Raw genomic sequence first — 26742 nt, forward strand, 5'->3', positions numbered from 1 at the left:
AAAAGAGAGGGAGAGGGAGAGGGAGGGAGAGAGAGAGAGAGAGAGAAAGAGAGAGAGAGAGAGGACTATAATCTTACTTTATCTTCTGCCTCTTCATTTTCCATGGGCTGTCTGTCCACAGTGTCTTTGATTACCCACTGTGGTCCCAGGCTGTAGTGCTAGGGAAATCCCCTGAGGTATTACCCCTATTTTTCATCTGGAATGTGCATTAAGTATCACCATGTGGTGTGCAGACGTTTGGAAAAAAGGATTTCCTGTCTCTCAAGGTTTGTTTTCCTAAGTAGATGAGAGACACTCTCTCTCAAAGGAGATGAAGAAGAAACTACCCTGGCCCATGGTGATCAAAGGATGATGTAGGATCTGAAGCTATAAAGAACCTTAGAGATGGTCTGGTATGCCTCACCCCCATTACATAAAGAAAAGGAAGCTGTGGGTGTAGAAATGACTTGCCCAGGGTCACACGAGTGATAAGCAGTAGGACCAGGATTCATTCCCAGGTCCTCTAGCTCCAGATCCAGAGTTCTTTCCACGACACTGCTGACCTCTCCTTCTGAACTATTACTGTGTCTACCATATATACCAGTCACTTGGCAGTGAATTGCCAGCTGTATTTTGGACCTCATTTCTGGATAACCGAGTTTTTGTGACAATCATCTTCAACTATTATTTACATCTGGTACCATCTGACTTTTCACATATTTATGTTTCGTCTTTTCAACTGAAAGATAAGCCCTGGGAAGGCAGGGACTGAATTGTACTTCTTTGAATTGCCCTCATAGTATCTAACATAGAAAGCCTGGTTGTGATAGAAAGAGCACTGGATTCAGGGTCAGAGAAGCTGGGTTCAAGTCCAGGCTCTGATATTTACTTCTTGTGTGACCATGGCAAATCATTTAACTTTGCTGGGCCTCAGTTTCCTCATTTGTAAAATGAGTGGCTTGAACTAGATGATCTGTAAGGTTTTTTAGGCTCTAAAATTATGACAGAGTAAGGACTGAATAACCATTTGTTGACTTGTTTTGGTTAGAAACCTACATAGGATAGCAGGGTTAAAGGAAGGTAAGCCTGAAGCAAATGAAAGCCAGGGATGGGGGAGGGAATGCCTGTCCATGGATGGCTGCCATCTTGAAGCATGCAGTTCTCAAAGCAAGGTCTAGTTCTGCCTTGGTAGCTGTCTCATTGTTTCTTGGCCTTCAGTCTTTTCTCTGTGTCTGCATAGTTTTTCTCATGCCTGTTTCTGTGTTTCTCTCTCAGGATGCCGAACTGGGGAGGAGGCAAGAAATGTGGCGTGTGCCAAAAGACGGTTTACTTTGCTGAAGAGGTTCAGTGTGAAGGCAACAGCTTCCACAAGTCCTGCTTCCTGTGTAGTGAGTATGGTGCCCCTGGGGCCCTGCCGTTGCCATGGGGAGCTGGGATTTAGGGCCTGCTAGCACTGGCCTGGCCTGTCAACACTCTAGGGAACCCACCCTACGGGATGTAAACAGCCTGAAATTTGGCTGAACCAGCAACTGGCGAGGGTGATGCTGTAAGAACCTCTTTGTTCTCCCAAGAAGCCGCTTTCCTAGGCTATGAACTGGCCAGAGAGTTGGTGGGGGTGGCATGATGTCTAGGGGATAAGAAGGGAACATGTGGGAACTTTGTGAACAAAACTTTTCTACTTTGGATTTTTGTCCTTCTTTTCATCCCAGTCACAGTCCAGACATTCAGGAGACAGACCCTTGGGCCCCAAAGAATCACCAGCTTTGGAGCCAAATTTTCTCTTACTATAAGACAGTGAAGGCCAGAAATGGGTGGCTCTAGAGAATAAAAGGGGACCAAATCTGGGGTTAGATCTATAGCCCTGTTTCCTCATGGAATCTCTCAACCACTCGGCCCCCTCATTGCCTCTACGCTAAGGTCCAGCCACTGTTCTTACTCATAGAGTAAGAAGTCATCAGAGCCACAAGCTCTTAATGGATTCCAACCATCACAAGGCAGATTTTTAGCAGACCTTGAGTGGGTGGGAAAGGAGGCAGAGAGATCTGCCTGGCTTGTGTGACTGGCTTGAGTCTTACCGAGTGACTGAATGGTAAAAGGGACCTAGGAATCCTGCTTTCTTAAGCCAGCATATAGTTTGATCATTGGATTAGTCATTCCTAGGGTCAGGTTGGTAGTAAATGAGGACAGGTCAGTGAGGAAGTATTTGCTGAGCACCCAGGAAATATCCTGAAACCTGTGGTATTCCTATCAGTTCCTTACCCTAAGGGGATTAAACGCAATGGCTATGAACTGTCCACACAGTGTGGAAGGGTCTCTTCTAGCAGCTTACAAAATCTCCATGGTCTGAGCATCCAAAGGGGACTTTTTCTTTATCCTTGAGCTTCTTTAAAGAGACAGAGAGACACAAAGATAGAGACAAAGAGAAAGAGATAGAGACAGAGAGAAACACGCTCGCGCGCGCACACACACACACACACGGAGAAAGAGAGATAACGACAGAGACATGGAGAGAGGCAGAGAGGGCCGGAGAGAGGTTTTATAAGAACTTTGGGATACTCTTCCCAGGTCACTAAATGATTATACTCTTCTTAGGTCAATAAATGGTTGCTTTTAACCAGTCAGTCAACACTCATTTATTAAGCACTTACTGTGTGTTAAGCACTGGGGATACGATGAAAGTCAAAGACACATTACTTATTCTCAAGGTGCTCACATTATAATGAGTCAACGTGTAAGTCAAGTCAGTAAGCCTTTATTAGGCACCCACTATGTGCACCTAGTAGGTGCTGTGCAAACAACTAAGCACATATAATATATGTACGGAATAGATGGAATGTAATCTGAGAGGGAAGGAGCTGGGGTGGGGTGAGACCAGGAAAGGGTTCCTGCAGAAGATGGGATTTGAGCTGGGTCTTGATGGAAGCTGTGGAAGACAAGAGGTAGAGGTCAGGAAGGAGGGCAATCCAGGCATTGGGGATGGTCAAAGAAAAGGAATGGATGTTGGGACATGGAGTGCGAAGAATGGCAGGAAGGTCACTGTTTCTGAATTGTAAAATACTTAGAAGGGAATAAAGTATGAAACTGGAAATGGAGGACAGGGCCAGGTGGTGAAGCCCTTTAAATGGCCAATAGAGGGTTTTATATTTGATTCTATTTGATTTATATTTGATTCTAGAGGCTATGGATTGAGTTGAGTGGGTTGGGAGAGTTGCTATGTGAGGTAGGAAAATCACTTTGGCAGCTGAGTGGAGGCTTGATAGGAATGCAGAGACAACAGGGTTGGGGAAACCAACCAAGCCTATTCCATTAGTTTAGCTCTTAGTGAATGAAGGTGTTAGCAGTGTTGTATGCTTATATGCTTGGAGAAAAGGGGCCACGTATGTGTTGCAAAGTGCTATAAAGGTAGAAATAACAAGAATTAGCAATAGATCGGGGCAGTTGGTGGTGCAATGGATAGAGTGCTGGGCCTGGAGTCAGGAAGACTCATCTTCCTGAGTTCAAATCCAGCCTCAAACACATACTAGCTGTGTGACCTTGGGCAAGTCACTTACAATCCATTAGATTGCATATTATATGAGGGCAGGAGTCAGATTTTCTTAATTTCTGCGTTCAGTATAGTGTCTAACACAAGGTATTGCTCAAAGCAGGCATGCAATAAGTGTTAGAGGGGAAAGTGAGGGGTAATACTGTTTACCTCAGTTTCCTCATCTGTAAAAATGAGTTGGAGAAGGAAATGGCAAACCACTCCAGTACCTCTGCCAAGAAAACCCCAAATGGGGGCATGACAAGACTGAACAACAGCAACAGATCGGATATGTGGCGTGAACTCAGAAGAGAAGCTGACGACACCCCTAGGATTGTGATGCTAAGGAGCAGCAGGGTCCTAGAATCATAGATTTTGAACTAGAAGGGCCTTAGAGGTCATCTGTCCCAACCTCTTCATTTTACAGATGAAGAAACTGAGGCTCAGAGAAGGGAATTGACTTGTTCAAAGTCACAGGGTCCTTGTGACCGAGACAGGAGTCAAACTCAGGCTCTCTGACTCCAAATCCAGTGCCCTTTCCTCTGGGCCATACTTAATATTTCATGTGAAATTCCATTTTTTCTTTCTTCCCTCTTCCCTATTACTCCTCACTTTCCCCTCTAACACTAATTGCACGCCTATTTTGAGCAATACCTTGTGTTAGGTACTACAGTGAATACAGAGATCAAGAAAATCCGACTCCTGCCCTTATATAATGTATACTCTAATGAATTGTGATGACTTTTCCTGAGAAGGAGGCGCTTAATGAAGGAACGGAAAGGGAGATATTGGAGGGATGCCATTCAATCTGGCAGTCCAGAGAAGACCTTTAAGGAACGTGTAGTCCAAACCCAGGAGGCATTGTAGCATGGCGTAGCATAGCATGGTATTTTGGCATCTTTTATTGATCTTTTAATTTAAATTGCTATAGTTCAGTTTAATTTAATTTATTATTATTGTTATTATTTTGCTATGCATATGTCTGGTAGTGTTAATACCTAGTTTATGAAATACATTGAATTTTTTATACCCTATGGAAATGTTTAGTCTCAAAGGATAAACTATATTTTAATAGTCTGTCAGGGGTTAGCAACTATGGCCTGCAGGCCAGATGTGGCTCGCCTGTTTTTGTACGGCCTATGAGCTAAGAATGTTGTTTACATTTGAAAACAAAGTTTTATCATATTAAAAAAAAAAAAGAGGATAGGGGAGTGATCTTGGATTGATGAAGTTCAACTCCTGTCCCTGACACCTACTAGTTGTATGACTGGTAAATTATTAAATTTCTCAGTGCTTTGGACAACTCTTTAAAAAATGAAAATTATAGTTACATTAATAGAGTTTCCATATTTGGAGTTCCCTACATGAATGAAATAAAAAGTTCAGGCCTTCTCCCCAACCACCCTATTCTCCATAAAAACACCCCCAACCTCCCTGTCCATCTTAGAGATTCTGGAAATTGAGGCTATGTCTGGGTTATACTAGTTGAAGTAGAGATGAGTTAATTGTGTAATTCATTTGAACCAAGTAGAAAAGGAGATTAGTGAGTGGCAGGCCAGTTGGGGTAGGATATCAGCCTGAATTATCCATTTTAATTAAGAAGATCAAATCAGCTCCATGTCCACTGACATTGCTCTTTCCTCGTTGCCCAGTAGATCAGCCCAAAGCCATCCCCAAACGTAGCTAATAAGGGTCACTTTTGACAGCTGGAGGGAATGTGTTTGGTAAGCATGGACCAAATGAGGCCTTGTTGGCCACTGGCCTACAATAGAGGGCTCAGAAGCAGCAGCGTCTTGTTATCAGCAGCTTTCTGCCAGAGCCTCCACTTTGGAATTTTTCAGTTGTTTATATTTCCAGAGCGAGTGGGAGCTGACTTGGCAAGCTGATGCAGTGGAGGGTCCTGGCTTCTGGGGAGGAGACGCTTCCAAAAGAATGTTGTTTAATCTCTGACCTAAACGGGGCTGGCTGTGGTGTCAGCTTCTTTGTAGCCTGAATGATTTTGTTTCGAGTGGGGGTTAGGCGAGGTAACAAATCGAGGTAGGTCAGGAATGCAGGGCAATGGTGCAGATAGACAAGGGCAGGACCTGGGGCCAGGTTACCAGCAGAGAGCATGACTCTGCATTTCCAGAATCATGACATGACCAGAAGCCAAAACTGGAAAACACATAAGAGGACCACAGAGAGAGAGAGATGCCAAAGGAACAGAATGTACTCAGGGACAGCAGCTGATTCTCCTGGGGAGTATTGGAATGCTGGTTGTATGTCTTTGTCCTCAAACTAGCTCTTGATTATTATCAATCAGCAAGCATGTATTAAGTAAGCATCAAGCTTAGTGGATAAGGAACTGGCCTCAAAACAACAAAGTCCTGCCTCTGGCATATATTGGCTGTGTAACCCTGGGTCACCCAGGCTGTGGCCCTGAGCAAATGACTTACTAGGACATTGACTGTCTAAGACTATGAGATGCGGAGAAGGTGCCCACCTGAAAGAGTAGAGTGAGTTTCCTTATCTGGCAATTCCCAACTCCACCAATGAAATCACAGGCTAAGTCTCTGTGTTCCAAGCACTGTGGTAGGATAAAATGGTGAGACAGTCCTTACCTTCCCCTACTGAGGAAGACAGCATGTTCTCAGATAAGTAAATTCTGGATATATGCAAAATAAATACATGGTCATTGAGACTAGGGCACTATAGTTGAGGGAATTGGGAAAGACGTCATGTAGGAGATGGTACTTGAACTGACCTTAAAGGAAGCTATGAATTCCAAGAGGGGAGGAATGAGGAGGCAAAGCATGCCAGATGTCAGGGACATCCTGTACAAAGGCACTGAGGCAAGTGATGAATGTCCTATTTGGGCAATAGCCAATGGGCTAGATTGACCAGGCCTGTGGAGCAATGAGGGAGGCTAGATTTTAGATGATTCTTTGGTTTCTTTGATCTGTGTAGGAAGCCACACTGGCTGTGTGGCCCACCATGTGTCTTTTGCTCTGAAGTATCCAGTTGGATTTGCTATGTTGTTCACCAGGTAGTTACCAATTCTCCATTTTGTTCATTTCACATTCACCTCTAATCTCTGTCTAATGGAGAATTGGCAGCCTTCTGAATACCCTGGACTGGAAAAGCACCTTTGCCTGATGTGTTCAGATAATTCGGACAATGGTGTGTTTTTCAGCCTGAATCACTGGACAGTTGCCTGATCTCTTCCGTGTTTCTTTTTTTTCTTTTTTTAAAATGCCATGTTGACAAGACCTTATCATTGGAGGTCTTTGAGCACAGGCTGGGGATGTTACAGAGATTATTCCTAGTCAGGAAAGGGTGGTCCTTGAAGGACTCTGAAGTGCCTTCTAATTCTGAGGTTCTATGATCCATCACTTATAAACCTACATTGAAGTCTGGCTTGAAGTTTCAGGCCGATGGAAGAAGCTTGTGATCAAGAAGTTGCTTGTTAGTCTGATGGCAGCTTTCGACTTGAATTCAGGGAGAACAACAAGATAAAACGACTTTTTTTCATCCTAGAAGAATAGAAACGCTGGTTAGCATTTGAGGTCTGGGCAGAGTTCCTGGTACTATTATGCCAAGCCCTGAGCCAGCCCTAAAAGAAGTACACATCTCACTGTCCCTAAGACCTCAAGATCGTTTTCCTCTGAAGTTTTGAGTCTCTGGTTGTAGATCCTCCTGAGCTAGGTGCCAGTATTATCACATTGGGCACAAAATGGGTAAGGGAGAGATAGGATATGCCAGACAGAGCAGGGAGGAATCAGACTTGGAACTAGTAGATGGAGAGAGAGATAAGAGGCATACAGGACATTCCAACAGGCATGAGAAGAAGCACCTTGGTGATGAAGCATGTGTCCAGACCAGTGCTAAGCATTTTCAGAGCATCCCCAGTACTTTTGTAGGAAGGGCTGAGATAGATCAAGTAGCAGTTACTGATAAATAATCTTACCTCAGTGTCTCAGGTTTCCTACTTTATGAACATGTGTTTATCCTGAGTGGGAAAGGAGTATATAATGCCTCTTGGGATAGAGAAGTATTTGGCAGTAAGCCCTGTGGAAATTAAAATCCAGTCAGTCCTAACCTTGATTAATGGGAATAGATGCTAGTAGGTTGGCAGTATGAATGAATGAATGAATGAATGCACATTTATTCACTATGTGAGTAGATGAATAAACATTTATTCACCTTGTATTTGAATCCCCAATACTTGGCCATGGTGGTGGGGTTCAGTTGTAGCCCACTTTTCATGACCCCATTTAGGGTTTTCTTGGCAAAGATACTGGAATGGTTTGCCATTTTCTTTTCCAGGTCATTTTATAGATGAGGAACTGAGGCACACAGGGTTAAGTGACTGACCCAGGGTCATACAGCTAGTAAGTATCTGAGGATGGATGTGAACCCAGGTCATTCTGACTACAGGCCTGGCTCTCTATTTACTTCACCACCTAGCTGCTCCAAATGGAAATGGAGGACTACTAATCCATACATATATATTCCTGTGGGCTACAGATTGATTTAGAAAACCACAAATTATCATTATCTATGTTTCATTGTATTGTTATTTATTCTGTTAAATATTTCCTAATTATGTTTTTAATATAGTTTGGTTCCTACTAGGGAGTGTTGGGGGCCTCCTATTTGGTGCCTCTGCTGTGACGGACTCCATAGGTTGTTAAAATGCAGCACCCTCTAAGAACAGTAGAGAAATCTCTTAGAAACTTTTTAAGAACACAGACCTGTGATTTTGTCAGTCTAGAAAATTCCCACTGAGGAAATTCCTTCTACCAATGTAGAATGACACTGATTCTGTCTGCTGTTTACAGTCTTAGATTTGGCTGGCGACACTGAAAACTTACTCGAATCACTGGGAGAGGAGGAACATGAGCTCAAGGGCGTCTGAAGTCTTGGTCAGGTCTGGATCTGTGATCACATAAGTTGTCTAAGATCACCCAGCCAGTGTGTGTCAGTGGCAGGATATGAACCCAGATCTTTCAGAGTCTAGGGCCAGCCATCTTGCCACTACCCCAAGCTGCCTCTATAAAACTTTATTACTTTTCTTTTGTTTTAAAAGAATCCTTATATAAGCCGGAGTGACTTTAATAGGGAGGGATCTCCATTAGAATAAGTGGTTAATTAAATGCCATATACAGTGAGGTGTTAGAGTTGGGTCCTTTAGATTTGCTGGCTGGGCAATAGAACCTCCCAAGAGTGTTTACAGTGTAGAATCCTTGCATACCTTTGGTCAAGAGCTCCATGGTTGAGATGTAAATTATTAAAGTCACAGAATCATGGGACTCTACCACTAAATTTTTCTTCTTATGCCTTATTGTGGTATAGAAGTGGCCCTACAGAGAGCTAGATGGCTCAATGGATTGAGCGCTGGACCTGGAGTCAGGAAGACCTGAGTTCAAATCTGATCTCAGATACTCACTTAGCTGTGTGACCCTGGGCAAGTCACTTGATCTGTTTGCCTTAATCCAATGGAAGGAAATGGCAAACCACTCCAGTACCTTTGCCAAGAAAACCCCATATGGGGTCATAAAGAGTCAGACACAACTGAACAACAACAATGAAGAAGTGACCCTGAGTCCCTTGAAGTTATGCCCCATAGCCCTATGAAGCTATAACCTCTGGTAGGTCTTATCAAGGTGGACGGCACAGGCCTGTCAATGGACTCTATCCATCATCTGAAGACCAGCGTAGTTTTACGCAGAGGCTCATTAGTGGTAGGTTGGCCATTGGAGGATGATGTTGGGAGGGACCCTCATAAATGTTATCAGCAAAGGTATAGATGGGTTACAGTCTAGAATAGGCAGAGAAATCATCCATACCATTGAAACTAAGGATGCTAAACACATTGAAGATAGTAATCCTGTAACTGGGGAGCTTCCTTAAATACTTCCTTCCATTCAATTCGAGACTGAGCTTCACTTTTCATGGAGGCAGTGTGCCATGGTATGTCACTGCTAGTAGACAGTGATGCTCAGTAGTCATCTGTCCACACATTTATCTTTCCTCAGCCTATTTATAGATCAAGAGCACCAGCATGAGGACAGCACGATATGCAGGAGGAAACTATAGATCCCCCATTGTGTAACGATCACAAACCAAGATATCTTGGGGCCAGTAATGGACTAGGTCCCAGATTATCACTGACCTCATCAGATAACCTTCAGAAAACACAGGGTCGGCTCAGATTCTTAAGATATGGCACCTTTGCATTAGCGATATAGATGCTTAGATTCCTTAAGAGTTGGGCCAATATGGCGGATTCTTTAAATCTCACCCACCCCTGATCCATGTTCTAATAAACCTTGTCTTTGGCTGAAAGAAGGCTTGGGTCAAATTCATTCAGGCGGGACCTATGTGTCATGAGTTTGGGGTCCCAGCACCCCTAAACCTCTAAACCTCAACAGAGTATCACTATAACTCTGCCATATTTACCTCCAAATAACCATGAAATAGCACCCCAAAACAAATCCTGGAACAATACAACCAGCAAAACAAAACAAAAAAAATAAAGAAAGCACAGGGTCATTGTATAAGACACTGCATACAGAAAATTTAATAGCCTCTGACTTCTTTGGAGTTTAAACCTAAGACATTCATGTACTTACTACCATCTTGAACCAAATTGGAAAAAAGCAAATGGAGAAATGTGTTTGATTGCATTTGACCCAAATCCTCAGGGCAGGGAGTTTAGAGAATTTTTCTGATCCTTACATGATGTCCTCCTTTTTTCCCTCTTCTGTCTTCTTCCTCCATTGCCTCACCAAGGACCAATCACTATCCATATATGTGGGTCATACAGATAACAGAACAAGAATTTTATACCAAAAACACATAGAAGTATTTATGACTTACACACAAGACCAAGGTATATTTTAAGAGATCCTTGCTTTGTAAGGGCAGAGGAACTTTCATCAGGGGAATGATTAAACTGGTGCTGAAAGTTACAGAACTGGGAAAAAATCTTATGTGTATGAAAAAAATTAATAGCCTTACACTAAAAAGTAATACTTTAAACATGTGAAGATGTGATCCTTTGTGATGTCACTTGTGTAGAAATATATATATATATTATATATATATATATAAAATGCATGTATATATGCACACATATCTTTTGAAGTGTTAAAAGGAAAATAGTATTTTATAGTTCTTGACATATCACTTTTTTGTAAGGGTTCAATATATTCCTGTTTATTTTTCTATGTCCTGTTTTGTCACCTTAAGAAGTGTTTCAAAAGTATCTGAATATATAAAATAATAGTAAATATACTACATGGTACGTTGTTGCATGGTACATAAGACTGTGTATATATTAAATTTTGTTTGTCTCAAAAAAAAAAGGGGTATTTCGCAGGGGGTCAGAAAATCTGCATTATAGTCCTGGCTCTGCCAGGAAAATAATCATGGGATCTTGGAGAATCCTAACTTCCATTTATATAATAATATAAGGATTTACAAAATGCTTTCATCAAAGCTATCCTGTGAGGTAGGTGATGTCAATATCATCGCCATCTTACAGATGAGGAAACTGAGACTCCAAAGGGTTAATGCCCTGTTCAATGTTTTACTTTCCTATCTATAAATTGAAGGTACTTGACCAGATGTTAGTATAGGTTTCTTCTAGATCTAACATTTAAAATAAGTATCCCCTTATTCTCTTAGCCTCAACCTCATTGGCACCAGTTTCTGAGTTCCAAGTTCCATCTGGTCCTCACAGGAAGAAAAGGACGGTATTGGCCAAATCTCTAGACTTCTCATCCCTAGATGGGAATGTTGGAGCCTTTGGCCTTTTGTCCTTTCTCCTTCCTTCCTAACCACAGGGAGCTCCTCCTGGGAAGCCAGGCCACTAGAGAAAAGACTAAAAAGTTCCTTATTTAGTCTTGCCTCTGAACTGGATTAGGGTGGAGATTGAGAGAGAGGGGGCAGGCCAGGAGAACCTATATTTAGGCAAAAATCTCCAACCTGAAGATTCAGGGGAGGGAGGGTGGAGGAGAAGTTAGTCAAGGGCCCTTTAAGGAAAGGCAGCTGCTACTTGTGCCAAAAATTTAAAAAAAAAACTAGGGAGCCAAGGGTACAGACTGCTTCAAGGGAGGGTGAGAGGAGGAGAGGGGCACTCAGCAAGGGCATATTTGGAGAAACAGCCAGATTCAATGTGCCCAGTTCCTTTGGATGTATGGTGGAGTTAAATTAGGTTTGAGTCTAAAGTTAAATTAAATTAACATTAACATTAAATTAGATTAGAGCCTAAAGAAATTGGCTGAGTCTGAATTCACATGGAGCAGCTGATAGAGAAAGGGCCAGATCTTAGTGAGGTCATCTCATCTAGAGAAGATGGAACTGATGGGCCCAGGGGATGTTTCTGCTGTTCTAAAAGAAAGAAAGAGAAAGAGGTGATGCCAACAAACTCCTACTTGATCCCATTCTCAAAGCTTTGATAATTGGGAAGTTATTCCAATTCAATTTAAGCATTTATTAAGCACTTACTGTATACAAAGAAATGTTGGAGATACAAAGCTGGACAAATGCTGTTCTCAAGTAGCATACAGTCTCACAGTAGTTAACTAACCTGAGTTCTTCCTATGGTGGTGTATTGAGTGCTTAGAATGGAAGCTGCTTTTCTTTAGAGAGCCTGACTTACCAAGCACTGAATAAACATGAAGAGCCCTTCCTGCCATGCCCTGCCCCCACAATGTGTTTACAGGCTGATGCCCATTTTTTATCTCTGGATCCACTGACCTTACTCCTTCTGGCTGTGTTTGAGAAGTGAGGGGACTCTGGCCCCTTTTCTTTCACTCAGGAGCCAGTGACTAAGAGAGCTAGGCATACCCAGGTCTCAGCAGTGAGAAGGAAAGAGACTGTGGGAGAAAGGCAGAGCTGTGCCTGTTATTCCATGTGGCCTTTTCCTAGTCCTTTTCCTTGGAGGAGAGGACTTGGGAGATGGATTCTCCTAAGCTAGAAAAGCTCCAGGACTGACTCCATCTGTCTAGAACTCCACTGGGGAGTAGAACATTCCTAGGGCCAAACCGTCTATTGTTTACCTGCTAGATCATCCCAGATTCCTTTACTTTTCGGTTCCAAGAGGTACATAAATCCTCAGGGCATCATGCCTATAAAAATGCTTGGATAGAAAAAAATAAAAAATTAGAAAAGGGGGGCTGCTAGGTGGCATAGTGGATAGAACTCTGGCCTTGGAGTCAGGAGGACCCAAGTTCAAATCCATCCTCAGACACTTGACACTGACTAGCTGTGTGACCCTAGGCAAGTTACTTAATCTAGATTGCCTCACCAAAAAGCAAAAAAAAAAATATGCTTGGACAGGAAGTGGTTAATACATACTTTATCTGGAGATCTTTAGCAGTCATCCGTTTACATGCAATGGTTAGCTTTCCTTACCATGATTCTCTGCTCCCTACCCTCCTTTGCCTTTTTCCTATTCTCCCACTTGTGGGAAAAGCTCTGGCCTAGGAGGCAAGTTATTTTCTCTTTGCAGGCCTCATTTCCCCCACTGTAAACTGAAGAGGCTGGTCCCTTTCACCACTGAATTTCTGTGATTCTAAGACTATAACTTACCCTAGAACTGGAACTAATGATTTTTGTACCTAGAGCATGGAACATTGGACCAAGGGCGATTGGTGCTAAATGTTTCCCAGAGTGACTTTTTTAAAGCAAGACACTTGGAAACCATTTCTGGAGAAGCCATCATGCTAGAGGGAAGGGGTGGTAGAACTGAAATGAGGTGGAATTTACTTGGAGTACCTCAGAAAGTGAGGTAGAAATCTGGCAATGTGATAGCTTCCTATTTTGACTCTATTTTTGCTAAGCTGTTATTTTTTTTTTTTACATTGCTGAAGGATTGCAAGACCTTTTAATGACTTCTAAATTTGGTGCCCTGGGCCAAAGCCCCAGTTGCCTTGCCCTGGTTACCGCTCTCATGCATTCTTTTATTTCTTCCTCCTCAGTGGTTTGCAAGAAGAACCTGGATAGTACCACCGTGGCTGTCCATGGTGAAGAGATTTACTGCAAGTCCTGCTATGGCAAGAAGTATGGTCCAAAGGGCTATGGCTATGGGCAGGGAGCTGGAACGCTGAGCACTGACAAGGGGGAGTCGTTGGGCATCAAGCCTGAGGAGTAAGTATGGAATTCCATCTTTTTCACAAGTACAGGATGAGGAAGGTGTGGTTAGTTGTTTGTATGAAAACAATCAAGAGGTCTTAGTGGACCATAAGCTCAGTATGAATCATGGCAACTAAACAAAAGCTAATACTTTCCTACATTGTGTTTAGAGAGCCACTGGGACCAGTACTGAAGAGATGATGGTTCCACCAACCTCATGACCCTGGTTAGATCACACATGGAATCTGGTCCTTAATTTGGGACATTACATTTTAGGAAGGGTGCTGATGAGCTGGAGAGCATCCAGAGAAAGGCTACTAGAATGGTGAAGGACCTCAAGCCTCTACCCTATGAGGATAAGCTAAAGGAGCTGGGGATGTTGACTTTGGAGAAGAGGAGACTTAGGAAAGACATGATAAACATCTTCAAAGTATATGAAGGGCTATTACGTGGAAGAATTAGATTTATCTGCTTGGTCCTGGAGGCTCTCCTCCAAGGAAAGGCCACATGGAGTAAAAGAAGTAGAAGTAATGGGTACAAGTTGCAGAGAAATTTCTGCACAAGACAAGGAAAACCTTTCTAACAAGAAGAACAATCTCAAAGTGGAATGGGTTTACTCTGGAGGGAGGGAGGGAGTTCCCCATCACTGGACATGATCAGGCAGTGGCAGGATGTCTGCTCATTGGAGATGTTGTGGTGGGGGAAGAGTGGAAGGCAGTTCCTGCTCCAGTATAGAGATTAACTTACTAACAGCTCAACTTAATAACATCTAACATTAAGATAGCCCTCTGTGGTTTGGAAAGTGCTTGACGTATATTGTCCTATTAGATCCTCACAACAGCTCTGTAAAGTAGGGGGTATTATTCCCCACCATTTTAAAGATGGAGAAACTGAGTCTGAGAGAGACCTGTCCAAAGTTATAAAGCTAGTGTCTTCTTTCACAACATGAACAATATGAAAATATGTTTTGCATGATTGCGTATGTGTGACTATATCAAGTTGTTTGCCTTTTCAGGGAAGGGGGAGGGAAGGAAGGGAGAAAGATAATTTGGAACTCAATATTTTTAAAAAAGAATGTTAAAAAAAAGTTTTTTTTCCTTTGGAGGCAATTGGGGTTAAGTGACTTGCCCAGGGTCACACAGCTAGTCTGAGACTGGATTTGAACTTGGGTCCTCCTGACTCCAGGGCCAGTGCTCTAACCACTGTGCTACCCAGCTGTCCCTAAAAAATTGTTTTTACATGTAATGGGAAAAGATGTTATTTAACACCAAAACCAAGTCACATAGCCAGTAAGTATCTGAGGCAGTTTTTGAACTCAAGTCTTTCTGACTCCAAGTCTAGTGCTATATCCGCTATGAGACCTAGCTACCTTCAAGATTCTGTGAAAGCCAGCTAGATGCAAGGCATGGCCATAACTTGTATCAGGACTGTATTTCTGAACCTCCTCATGGAACTTTGGTTAGTAGTGTAGAATCATGGAACTGCAGAATGTCAGAGATGGAAAGGGCTCTAGGGATCCGCTATGGTCTAATCCTCTCATTTTACAGGTCAGGAAACTGAGGCCTAGTGCACTGAAAGAGTTAATGCTTGGTCTTAAGAATCCTGGTCTCCTGACTCCAGGTCTGGTGATTTTTCTAGTATACTGTTCTGGCATAGTGGAAAAATTCCTAGTCTCTGGTCTACACCCCAACTCCAGACATTGAGGGCATTTTGGAAAGCATTCAGTGAAAATTGGAAGGCTTGGAGAAAATCCTTGCCCACTTTTTTTTTTAAAGCTTCCATTACTTTACTCTCTTATCATGGATTCAACAGCCATGCTTCCAGCAGGGACATCCATTCCTTTGGCCAGGCACTGACCAAAGTAACTTCCCCTTCCCAGGTGGTTACAGCAGGGCTAGCGTTAAGGACATATGGCGACCTCTGACCTGCTGCTTATTGATTGGTGCCTGCCCCTAACCAGTTCTGGCTGACTTCCTAGTTCCAATGGCATGGCTGTTAAGCCACAAATGCAGCTGCCCAGTTTTCTACTAAGGTCACTGTCTTATGGGGAGCGATTTGCATTTAGGTGTCTCATGACACAGGGGTTAGAACAGAAGCATTGTGGGGGAGAAGGATGGTGCAGGGCAGTGGATTGTTTTGCAAATAAGAGGTGAAAATGATGCTGACATTTTGAATCTAGGTGAATGGAGAGGCAATATGTTGCAGCGGAAAGAGTACTGTCCTAAGAGTCCAGAAAACTGTGTGCTCGTCCCAACTCTGCCACTAACTAGCTATGTGACCTTGACTAGGATAGTTGACCTCTCAGCACTTTAGCTTCCACTTCCGTTAAATGGGAGCATTGGTTTAGATGATTATATGAGTCTTTCTTCTTTATTTATAAATTCAATTTTATTTTTGAGTTTGCATTCTCTCCTACCATGCCCTCCACACCATGGAGAAAGCAAGAAAAACAAAGCCCATTATAAACACGCATAGTCAAACAAAACAAATTCCCACATCGTCCATGTCAAAAACAAACAAACAAAAAACAACCTCGAATCTGCCCTCCAAGTCTATCACTTCTCCCTCTGGAGGTGGGTACAAGCTTCATCATGAGTCCTCTGAAATTGTGGTTTGTCATTGTGTTTATCAGAGTTATTAAGTCTTTCACAGTTGTCTGTCTTTAGAATATGCTGTTACTGTGTAAATTGTTCTCCTGGTTCTGCTCACTTCACTTTGTATCAGTTCATACAAGTCTTCCCAGGTTTCTCTGAAACCCTCTATGGGCCTTTCTAGCTCTAACTCTGTGGTTCAAAGGCAGAGAGAATGTTCCCATTCCTGGACTCAGGAAAGAGAAGGGAAGAAATGTTTGTCTAATAATACACCTTTCCAGGTGACTCCTTAGCCAAAGTCACATGGGTATTCACATCAGCTTCAGCACTCAACTAGGCACCTAGTGACCTGGCCTAACTCATTTGTTCAGTGTCAGTTTCTTCATGCGAGAATGGGGTTAATAATAATTCACCTGAAAAAAAACAAAAAAAAATAATAATTCACCTGTTTAACAAGGTGATTGTAAGTGCTTTATTTAAAATGTCATATAAATGTGAAATTATTGTTCTCATCCTTGCCTCCTCCAGGACCCCTGGTCACAGGCCCACCACCAACCCTAATGCGTCCAAGTTCGCCCAGAAGATAGGGGGGTCCGAAAGTTGCCCCCGGTGTGGACAGGCAGTCTATGCTGCGGAAAAAGTGATTGGAGCTGGGAAGGTAAGCTGCCATCCTGGCATGACCAGGCAACATGTGTGTGTGTGTGTGGGGGAGTGGTAAAGAGAAGATATGCTTTTGGAATAACTTCCAAATGAGGTTGTTTAGCCAGATGTCATGCCTCCCTTCCAGAACTGGGCTCCACAACCTCCTTAGGACAGCTCTGAACTCCTTATAGTTCAGGTTTAATGCTCTGCCTGCTGGACCTCTTGTAACATTGTTTTCCAAGAAGCTCGAAACACTCATATCTATATGTTATTATTATTATTATTAGATTTATTTTTAATTTTAGATTTAATCTAATATTATTTAATATTAATTAATCTGATATTCAGGTATCTATCAACATAAAAATATTCAGATAATAATTAGATTTAATATTAGATATTATTATTATTAGATTATTATTATTATTAGATAGGCTTTTAAAAAATGTCTGCACATTGTCTATAGTTGCATAGACTTAAGCTTTCTCAGAGCACATAGATGAAAACACACTGATGGAAAATCCTAGAGGAAGGAGAGGGGACCATAGAAATCACCTAATTCAACACCCTGAGGCTCAGAGAAGTCATCCCAGCTCTGGCCTTACTCTACCCATGTGACCTTAGACTAATCACTTAAAGGCCTTGGGCTTCCCATTCCTAGTCTGGAAAATCAGAGCACTGGAAAAGATGGTGCCATGGTGCCAAGGTCTCCTCAGGCTCAATATATAATCTATAACCCTGTGAAGGTGACATGCCCAGGATCACATACAAGCAAGGTCTGAAGTAGACCTAGATGTCCGAGCTACTTTCCTTACCATCACTCTACATCATGAATACAGACAAAAGGCAGTTGATATAAATGTCAACTCATGTAGTTATTATCTTCAGGGTTTGAGTTAAGGCTGAATTAGTAATGGGGCTAGCGTTCACCAAAGAACATTTATTAAGTGCCTGCTGTGTGCCAGGAACTATATTAGGCACTCTCGTTACAAAGATAAAATGAAACAGTCTCTACCCTTGGCTGGGGGCAATGGTGGTAGTGGTGGTGGTGAGGGGGTGGGAAGCAAAGGGAACAGACCTTTATTAAGTGCCCACTATGTGCCAGGCACTGTATTTAGAACTTCACAAATATTATCTCATTTGATCCTCACCACAACCTGAGAGGTAGATGCTATTATGATTCTCACTTTATAGTTGAGGAAACTGAGGCAGACAGAGGATAAGTGATTAGTTTGTGGTCACACAGCTAATATGTATCTGAAATCAGGCTCTCCTGACTCCATGCCCAGAGCTTTTTCCACTGTACTACCTAATTGCCTCAAGAAGCTTACATTTCTATTGGAGGAGAAAACATGTATGTAAACAATTATATACAAAATAAGTCAGATAGTCACTTAATAAACATTTATTAATCACCTACTATGTGCTAGGCACTGTGTTAAGCACTGGGGATACAAAAAGAGACAAAAGACAGTTTCTGCTCTCAAGGAGCTCATAATCCAATGGGAGAGACAATAAGCAAACACATATGTACAAACTAACTACACACAGGATAAATAGGAAATAATTAAGAGAGGGAAGATGCTAGAATTAAGATAGGATTGGGAAAGGTTTCCTGTAGATGATGGGAAAGCAAGGTAATGGAAGAAGCGACTAGGAGCTGGGAGGATCCTTGTGGAAGGTTGTGTTTCTTGTTTAGCGAGAATGAGAAAAGTCATTACCTCTTTTTTTTGAGCTAGTGAGGGTAATCTGGAGAAGCAGGGCATTGTTAGGGACTGTAGAAATGGGGAGAACTTGGTTGAATGGACAGAAAGAAGGGGCCAAGGGATGGTGGTAATCCAGGATTAGACCCATTGGTAGCCTGGGAGATATGAGATGGGAGGTTCTGCTTTTGCTAAGTAACCTGAGGAGGTGAGAACAGAACTGGGGACTCCCTGATCTTAGCTCCATAAGTGGCCACATTGCTACTCACCCAAGGTCATCTGGGGAAGAGCAAACTTGGTGGGCTCAGATATCCAGGAAACCAGAGATTGATTAGTTCCCCTTACTTTTTCTGGAGTTGCAGCCAGCTCACTGTAGCTGAGGTGAGCAGCTCCCATCCTAACCCCATCCCCACCCCCATTTTCGTCACTGTTTTCCCTTTTTCCCCAAACCCAGCAGCCTCTTTGCCCTGGAAAGGTACCATTCTGTCCCATCTGGACTGCCTTGTTTTGGTTTCCTCTTTATCGGTAGGAGCTGTCCGCGTATCAGCAATTCAGCCCATTAAATGATTACTGATGAGAACCAGCTGCTGAGAACTTGGCTATTTTGGGGTGGTGCCAAGCCAAATTTCGCAAACCTCAGTCTTGCTTTTTTTTCCATAAAGGGGCTTATAGCCATCCATGTTCACTTGCTATAAAGTCTGGATGAGAAACACTGATGACACCTGATGGTCCCATGGTGGTCCCACATTCCTAGGAAAACATTGGACCACATTCTTTTCCTCTTATTCCTAAAAGCACTTTGAACAGTCTTTTTTTTTAATAATTATTTTTAGTTTTAGTTTTCAGCATTCACTTCCATAAGATTTTGAGTTCCAAATTTTCTCCCCATCTCTTCTCTCCCCCCACCCCAAGATGGCATGTAAATTTATATAGGCTTAACATATACAGTCATATTAAACCTATTTTCACATTAGTCATGTTGTAAAGAAGAATTAGAACCAATGAGAGAAACCAGGAGAAAGAAGAAAAACAAAAGAGAGAGAGAGAGCAAACAATGTGCTTCTGAACAGTCTTCTTTAGTACAATCTTCTTTCTTGAAGTGATGACCTTTGGGTGAATGAGGAAGCTGGAGGAAACTTGCCTTAAAATTCCCAGGGCCTGATTAATTCAGGGGGATCTCAAATACACAACTTTGATGGGGCTAGTCTGGACTATTCAGGTTTGGGAAGGATATAGAAATCCTGCCTGAGCATCAGGGTTGGAGACGTGGGTTTATTCTGAGGCTGGGACTTCCAGACCATACTGACTTCACTGAGATGAATTTAATGAACTTGGTAAAGAATTTAGGTGGGCTGTGCAGAGAAATAACTGGAGTCTGAATGCAGATGGAAGCATGCTATTTTCACTTTCTTTATTTTGGTGTGTTTTTTCCCTTTGTTCTGTTTCTTCTTTCACAACATGGCTAATATGGAAATATATTTTATGTCATTGCACATATATAACCTATATCAAATTGCTTACTATCTTAGGGAGGGAGAAAATATGGAACTCAAAATTTTATATAAAAATGAATGTTAAAATTATCCTTACATGTAATTGGATGTCTCCCATACACATTCACCATCTCTCTCTAGCCTCTCTCCCTCTCTCTCTCCCTCTCTCTGTCTCTCCCCACCTCTTCCTCTCTCTCTGTCTCTGTGTGTGTCTCTCCCTCTATCTCTGTCTCCCTCTCCCTTCCCCACTCCTCCTCCAACATGCAATATGAAGCACACCTTTATAAGTTCACTGGCAGTGTTGACTTCATTAGTGTCTTAAAGTTCACTCCACATAGTTACCCCTGGGGCCTGGGATGGGAGGATTCACAAAGAATTGCTCACACGCCCTTTTTCTTCTCTTCCCTTCCCTTCCCAGTCCTGGCACAAGGGCTGCTTCCGGTGTGCCAAGTGCGGCAAAGGCCTGGAGTCCACTACCTTGGCAGACAAGGATGGAGAAATTTACTGCAAAGGTGAGAAGGCAGGTGATGGTGGGGTTTCTGGATATGACTTTAGAGCCATCCATATGATAGATTAAGCCAATATTCCATGACTGAAACATCGAATCTGAGGGCAGAAAAGTGTTTCAGAGATCACCTAGTTTTATCTTCCATAAATTAAGACTTTGGGTCATGGAATATATTTGACTGAATCTATAAATTCTACTCCAGGAAGTTTAAGTGTATAGAATGCCCTTGAATAAATAGAGGGTAGAAGGGCAGCTAGGTGGCTCAGTAAAGAGAGCACTGGCCCTGAAGTCAGGAGAACCTGAGTTTAACTCTGGCCTCAGACCAAACACTTGACACTTACTAGCTATGAAACCCTGGGCAAGTCACTTAACCCCAATTGCCTAAAAAAAAAAAAATGAATAAATAAATAAAAAATAAATAGGAGGTCAGGGGAACTTTGGAGCAAAATAAAGAAATTTAAGGCCAATTTTCATAACAAAAACTTAATACATGAATGTATGAAAAAGCTTTTATTAAGTACTTCCTCTGTGCCAGACACAGGGTTAGGTGCTGGAGATACCAAAAATGAGACAGTCTCTGCCCTTGAGGAGTTCAGTTCTACTGGGGGAAACAACACATATAGGGTAGTAGTGCCCAGGGAAGAGAGACTTGGTCTGGGGAATCACAAAGATGGTGATTTGATCCACAGTGCAGTGAATTAACACGCTCTTCCCAAAAGCAAAAGTCTGATTTGGTGACTATATCTAGAGTAATAAGTAGAATTGGGGTGGGTTTGGGGTTAGAGGACAGTATGAGCATGGTTTTAGGGCAGATGGCCTGGGTACACAATTGGATGGAATGGGATGCATAGTGTGGTATGGGATTGACGATATATAACTGGCCAACTAAGCAAGTCTGTACTTACTCAAGGCAGCTCAGCCTGGGAGGGGGGGGAGTGGTGGAGTAGATTCACTTCCCCAGGGACTAGGAGAACATATTTTGGGGGTCTAGTCTAGTGCATAAAGTGTAGGTCTGGGTGGGGAGAAGTGGGACAGCTACAGTGTCAGGGTAGTTGACAAGAAAATTTAATATTTAACATTTTAGAGAACTTCTTGCTGGCATCTACATTTTCCTGAGCCCAGCATAGAGTACGTATTTAATAAATGGAGATTGATTGGTTGACAGTGAATTAAGTATTGGACTTGAAGACAAAGAATTGAATTCCATTCTTGTGATGTATGACCTTAGAAAGCCATTTGGTCTCTCCCATTTAGCCTCAGTTTTCCCATCTGTAAAATGGAGATAATAATAGCACCGACCTCACAGGGATGAGATAACACACGTTAAAGCGCTATGTAAAAGAGAGTTTGGTATTATCACAAAGGGCACTTTCAAACACGGTTTGGAAAAAACCAAACCTAATCCAATCATCCGTACACATGAGGAAGGTGAGACAGAAAGAGAAGATGATTTTCCCAGAGTCACCCAGCTAGACAGTAGGAGAGTTGGGACGGGAGCCTCATAGGATACAATGGACTGCAGGGGCAGAAAGGATGGTAATCTTGGTCCCTAAGCCTGCCCTCTTCATGCTACAACCTGTCTGGCCTTTGTGGCAAATGGAAATCTAATCATTTGTTTCCTTTGCAGGGTGTTATGCCAAAAACTTCGGGCCCAAAGGATTCGGCTTTGGCCAAGGAGCTGGGGCCTTGGTCCATTCTGAGTGAAGCGGCCGACAGTGTTCCCACGTCCCTTGCTCACCTCTGGTGCCTCACCAATGCCAGCCCCAGCCCTTGTCTATGTAGACCAGACTAGATATGGGAGCTACACGCTTTTTTTCTATCTCTTTCTTTTCCACCTCTCTCTCTTGCTCTCTTCTGCCACTTCTAACCAGCCTCCGTAACCACAGGTTTTGGCTTTGTGTTGGGTGGGTTTCTGCCTGGGACACTGTGCTCCTAGGGCCCACCTTCTCACCCACCCTACCCAGCTGACACAATTTCCAGTGTGAACATTCTAAAGGGCTACTAGTATTAACGCTTTTACAAGGAGTGATCTTACACACTCTCCAGAATTTTTGCCTTTCAGCTCCTCACTCTACCCTGCTGACTAAGTACATTGGCCGAGGGACCAGAAGCATTTTATGGGTCCCAGAAAGCTGTGCCATCCAGGAGAGAGTGTGGGAAGGGAAGACAAAGGGAAGGAAGGGGACACAAAATAGATATGAAAAGTCTTCCTCAGGTTTGGCATGTGTACGTAGGGGGAGAGGGGTAAGGAGAAGGGCATAACATTTCAGAAAGCCACTTGGGTTAGTTCCACTCCCAGAGGCCTTCAGACAAGGGGATGGTGGAAGCTTCCACAGGACAGAACCTTGCAGTGAGTCGTTCCCACCAAGTGCTGGAACGGGTAGCACTCCTGCTCATGTGGGCACACTTTAACACTGTTTGACTACGCAATTGAAACAGAATGTTTGGCCTTGGGGACCAACACTGAGTTGACTGGCCAGTGCCGTTTGCCTGAGGCCTAGTGTTCTTGCCCACAGTCTATACCGTGCCCAGGTTGCTCCTGTCACAGATGCAGGGAACAGCCCTTGCCAGCCACAGGCCTAGAGCATCAGGATCAGGTCCAGATCACCCCTCCTCCGACTTGAGCTCCCTCAAAGACAGGGTTGGTTTTGGAATCCCCCAGGGGTCTGTGTCACTGCTTTGATGGCTAAGGAGTTCTGGATCAAACTAGACTCCTGAACATTGATTGGCCACCCAAACCTCGGGGAACTCAAAACCAACTCTTCTCCTGGGGAATCTTGAGGCTGTAGGTTTTGCCGGTCAGCCCAGAGACCCTAATCCTTCCCCGACTTCTCCCAAGGGGTGCTTCAATCTAGTCTCCACTCTGTAGGACTTCTCCACATTTGTAAGGGGAAGATTTTCAGGTAGCTTAGAGATTCTAAACTACTATTAGGTATCTTCCTTCCCACCCCACCCCACCTCCAAATCATCCTTCATTGATCTCTTTCCAGGCTTTCCCTATTGGAAACATATTTCCCCTACCACCACTACTCTTTCCTTCCTTCCCTCCATCCCTCCATCCCTCCTCTCTCTGGGTCTCTTCCTTGCCCAAACCATCCCTATCATTGCTAGACCCTGAGGAAAGGAGCAGAAGGAGCAGTTCTTGGGAAGGTATGAGGCTGGGCCATGGCCAGAAGAACAGGAGGTCTTGGAAGGATCCCAATGACTATGAGAGAATCATCTGATGGGCCAGGGCAAATTTATTCTGAGGGATACATCTACAATACCTGTCATTGGGAAGGGCAAAGTATTTAAGCTAATTTCTTATGTAATGAATAAAGCTGTTAAAAAAAGAATCCTGGTATCCAGAGTCCTGAGAAGATGGCAACACTGTCAATCCCCTAGGAACTGAAAGAAACTTGGATGGGGTCATAAAAAGGTACCTAAGGGGCCAAGAAGAGTATTAAGCTTTGCCTACTCAACTTTTTGTTTTCATCCCTTTGCTGACTCCTTTGTGTTAGGAGTTCTGGAAAGCACCAAGTTAAAGCTGGCTGAGCATGATGATAAGGGAAACAATGCCATATGAGAGCTATGAAGGAAATGGGGATGTTTGCATGGGTGCACAATGTGATAGCTGTCTTCAAGGGTTATTGTGCGTCAATCTTATTCAGGTCACCAGATGACCCCTGTCACCCCTTACAGCTCAGTCCACAGCTCTTGGGCCCTCCATTCAAAACCTAATCACCACCTGGAGTGACCCATCTGGAGACCCCAGACTTGGGGATAACCAGCTGGGTACTGCTGATGTTTTGACATTTGAGCTGTGATCTCAGCTATGAGGTTGGCCTGCCAGACCCATAGGCTAATTCCAGAAACTTCTGACCTGGGAAGTCCCGTAAGTGAGAGGAAAGCCCAACCAAAATCATCACCAAGTCAAAACTAGAAAGCATACTTCCATAGGGGGCAGGGAGGGGTGATGGGGTTTGGGGAGGGATAGGCTGGGGACCTGAGTACTCTGACATGCAAGAATTTCAGTTCTTAATTTTTGTAAAATGTTGATCATAGGGAGCCAGGAGGCTCTAAAGGCCAGATAAGCCCCTGTATGGTCTTACCTGAGGCTTTCTTTCCTCCTCTGTCACACAGGCCTATGTCCCCCCAACTCCCTCCACTGTCGATGCCTACTCTATTAGCTTGGCCTCCAGCACACTCTGAATCCCTCAGATTCTCTGACACATGGTCAAGAGAAGCTCTTGACCTTCCCCTTATTTAACCAAGGCAGAGTTTGTGGATTCTCTCTTCCCCAATTGCCACTAGGCAAAAGAGCTTTACTAACATCTAAGGGGAAAAGGTCAAATATCATATTGGTTTGAACACAGAAAACACCTATTTTCCAAATCTTGATTGTATAAACCCTGAATGTGGAATGACAAAAATAATAAAAATAGAGAGGTGATGGTAAAAATTAATAAAACATCTTCATTTGAATCAAATGAATTGGCTTAGCTTCATGTCTTTGTTGTGAGGGGCTGTTCTCTTGTTGGGATGGGGGAAGTCATAGTAAAGTACTAGTGATTTTTTTAAGTATAAATAAAAAATTTAAAATGGAAAGAAATGTAAAAATAAAGTTCCTACAAATATGCTTCCATGTCATAATCTTAAAATTATTCTCTGTCAGTACCTACACATTTATTTTTACTTTCAAAGAGATTTCATTTTAGGAGTGCAATTTATATTCAGACCAATAAGGTGAAAGGAAGCAGTGGGTCCAATGGCAAGAACACAGGACTTGGAATTAGAGGATCTGAGCAAGAATCCTGGCTCTTCCACTGACTACCTGAGTGACCTTGGACAAGTCACTTAACTTTTCTCTGCCTCAGTTTCTTCATCTGTAAAATAAAGGAGTTGGACTAGATGGTCTTTCCAATCTCTTCCAGCTCTAAATTTATGATCCTAACATCCTGCAAATGGTCTTTTGGAGAAGGGCCTTGATGAGTCCTAGAGAAGACAGCCTTCTAATCCAGCTCTAATTTATATTTTTATTATTTATTCATTTTTTTTGGTTGGGCAATGGGGGTGGGTTAAATGACTTGCCCAGGGTCACACAGCCAGTAAGTGTTATGTGTCCGAGGCTGGATTTGAACTCAGGTCCATCCTGAATCCAGGGACAGTGCTCTACCCACTGTACCACCTAGCTGCCCCCCAGCTCTAATTTAACTATAGTAACTAGCACATCACTAACAGCTGAATACCACACCACACCCAAATTGAGGATGATTCTTTAAGGGACCCATAGAGCCAAAATCCACTCAGGGAACAAGAGGCCGGAAGAAGTCACAGCCCAGAACGTCTAACCTAGCATTACTTTTATCAACGACATCTTGAATAATGAATGAATCAAAGAACCCCTCATAAGAACAATAACTATGTGAAAGAGAATGATAATAACGAGACAACAAACTGAAATGTGAGGGATAAAGCTAAAGCAGGAAAAAAAATACTCTTGGCAATATGTCTTAACAAAATAAAAAGAGGATTAATAAACTGTACGTGAAAATTTAAAAATGAGAAAATCAACAAATAATTCCCCAAATATCACAAATGAGTAAATCTTGAAAAGCAGAGGAGAAATAGAAACAGTGGAAGACAAAAACATCAAAGGACTGATAAAGTAAAAGGAGGCTTTGAAAAAGTTAGCAGATGAGTGTGGTTGAACAAGCCTGTAAGCTCTGCTACCCGGGAGGCTGAGGCTGGTAACTCCTGTGATCTCTAGACGTCTGGGCTGCATTGGGGTAAAGCTGATCTGGTGTCTGAACTGAGGCTGGCACCCAGGTGGCGCCCCTGTCTAAGGAGGGGTGAACAGGCCCTCGTGAGGCCCACAGGGATCAGGATAAAACTTCCATGTCCATCAGTAGTGGGATCGGGCTGTGAGCCATCACTGTATTTCCAGCTAGGGCAAGAGAAGGAAGACAGAACAGACAGAAAGAAAAAAGAACAAACGACAAAGAAAAAGAAAGAAAAGAAGGAAGAATAAAAGGAAGAATGAAAATAAGGATCTGGTACTAATTCACCATCATTACAGTAACAATAGCTAGCATTTCTTTAGAGTTTGAAGGTTTGCAGTGTGCTTTTGAAAAATTCTTTTTATCCTCACAAGAACTCTAAGGGGTTGGCCCTGTTATTATTCCTATTTTACAGATTAAGA

At 42.9% G+C, this 26742-nt stretch overlaps 1 protein-coding gene across 2 annotated transcripts in view; it reads left to right on the plus strand.

Moving 5' to 3' along the window:
- Positions 1–25030, plus strand: part of CSRP1 (cysteine and glycine rich protein 1) — a 37130-nt gene extending 12100 nt beyond the window's left edge. For both annotated transcript variants that reach the window (XM_027843375.1, XM_027843376.1), the window contains exons 2-6: positions 1255–1367; positions 13471–13639; positions 16744–16873; positions 20472–20565; positions 22189–25030. In XM_027843375.1, the coding sequence (XP_027699176.1) occupies positions 1256–1367; positions 13471–13639; positions 16744–16873; positions 20472–20565; positions 22189–22265 (582 nt within the window). In that variant the 5' untranslated portion in view covers position 1255 and the 3' untranslated portion in view covers positions 22266–25030. The remainder of the gene's footprint in view (positions 1–1254; positions 1368–13470; positions 13640–16743; positions 16874–20471; positions 20566–22188) is intronic.
- Positions 25031–26742: the final 1712 nt, after the last annotated feature.

The sequence above is a fragment of the Vombatus ursinus genome, unplaced genomic scaffold (assembly GCF_900497805.2).
Source record: "Vombatus ursinus unplaced genomic scaffold, bare-nosed wombat genome assembly UNPS02014909.1, whole genome shotgun sequence".
Classification (NCBI taxonomy): domain Eukaryota; kingdom Metazoa; phylum Chordata; class Mammalia; order Diprotodontia; family Vombatidae; genus Vombatus; species Vombatus ursinus.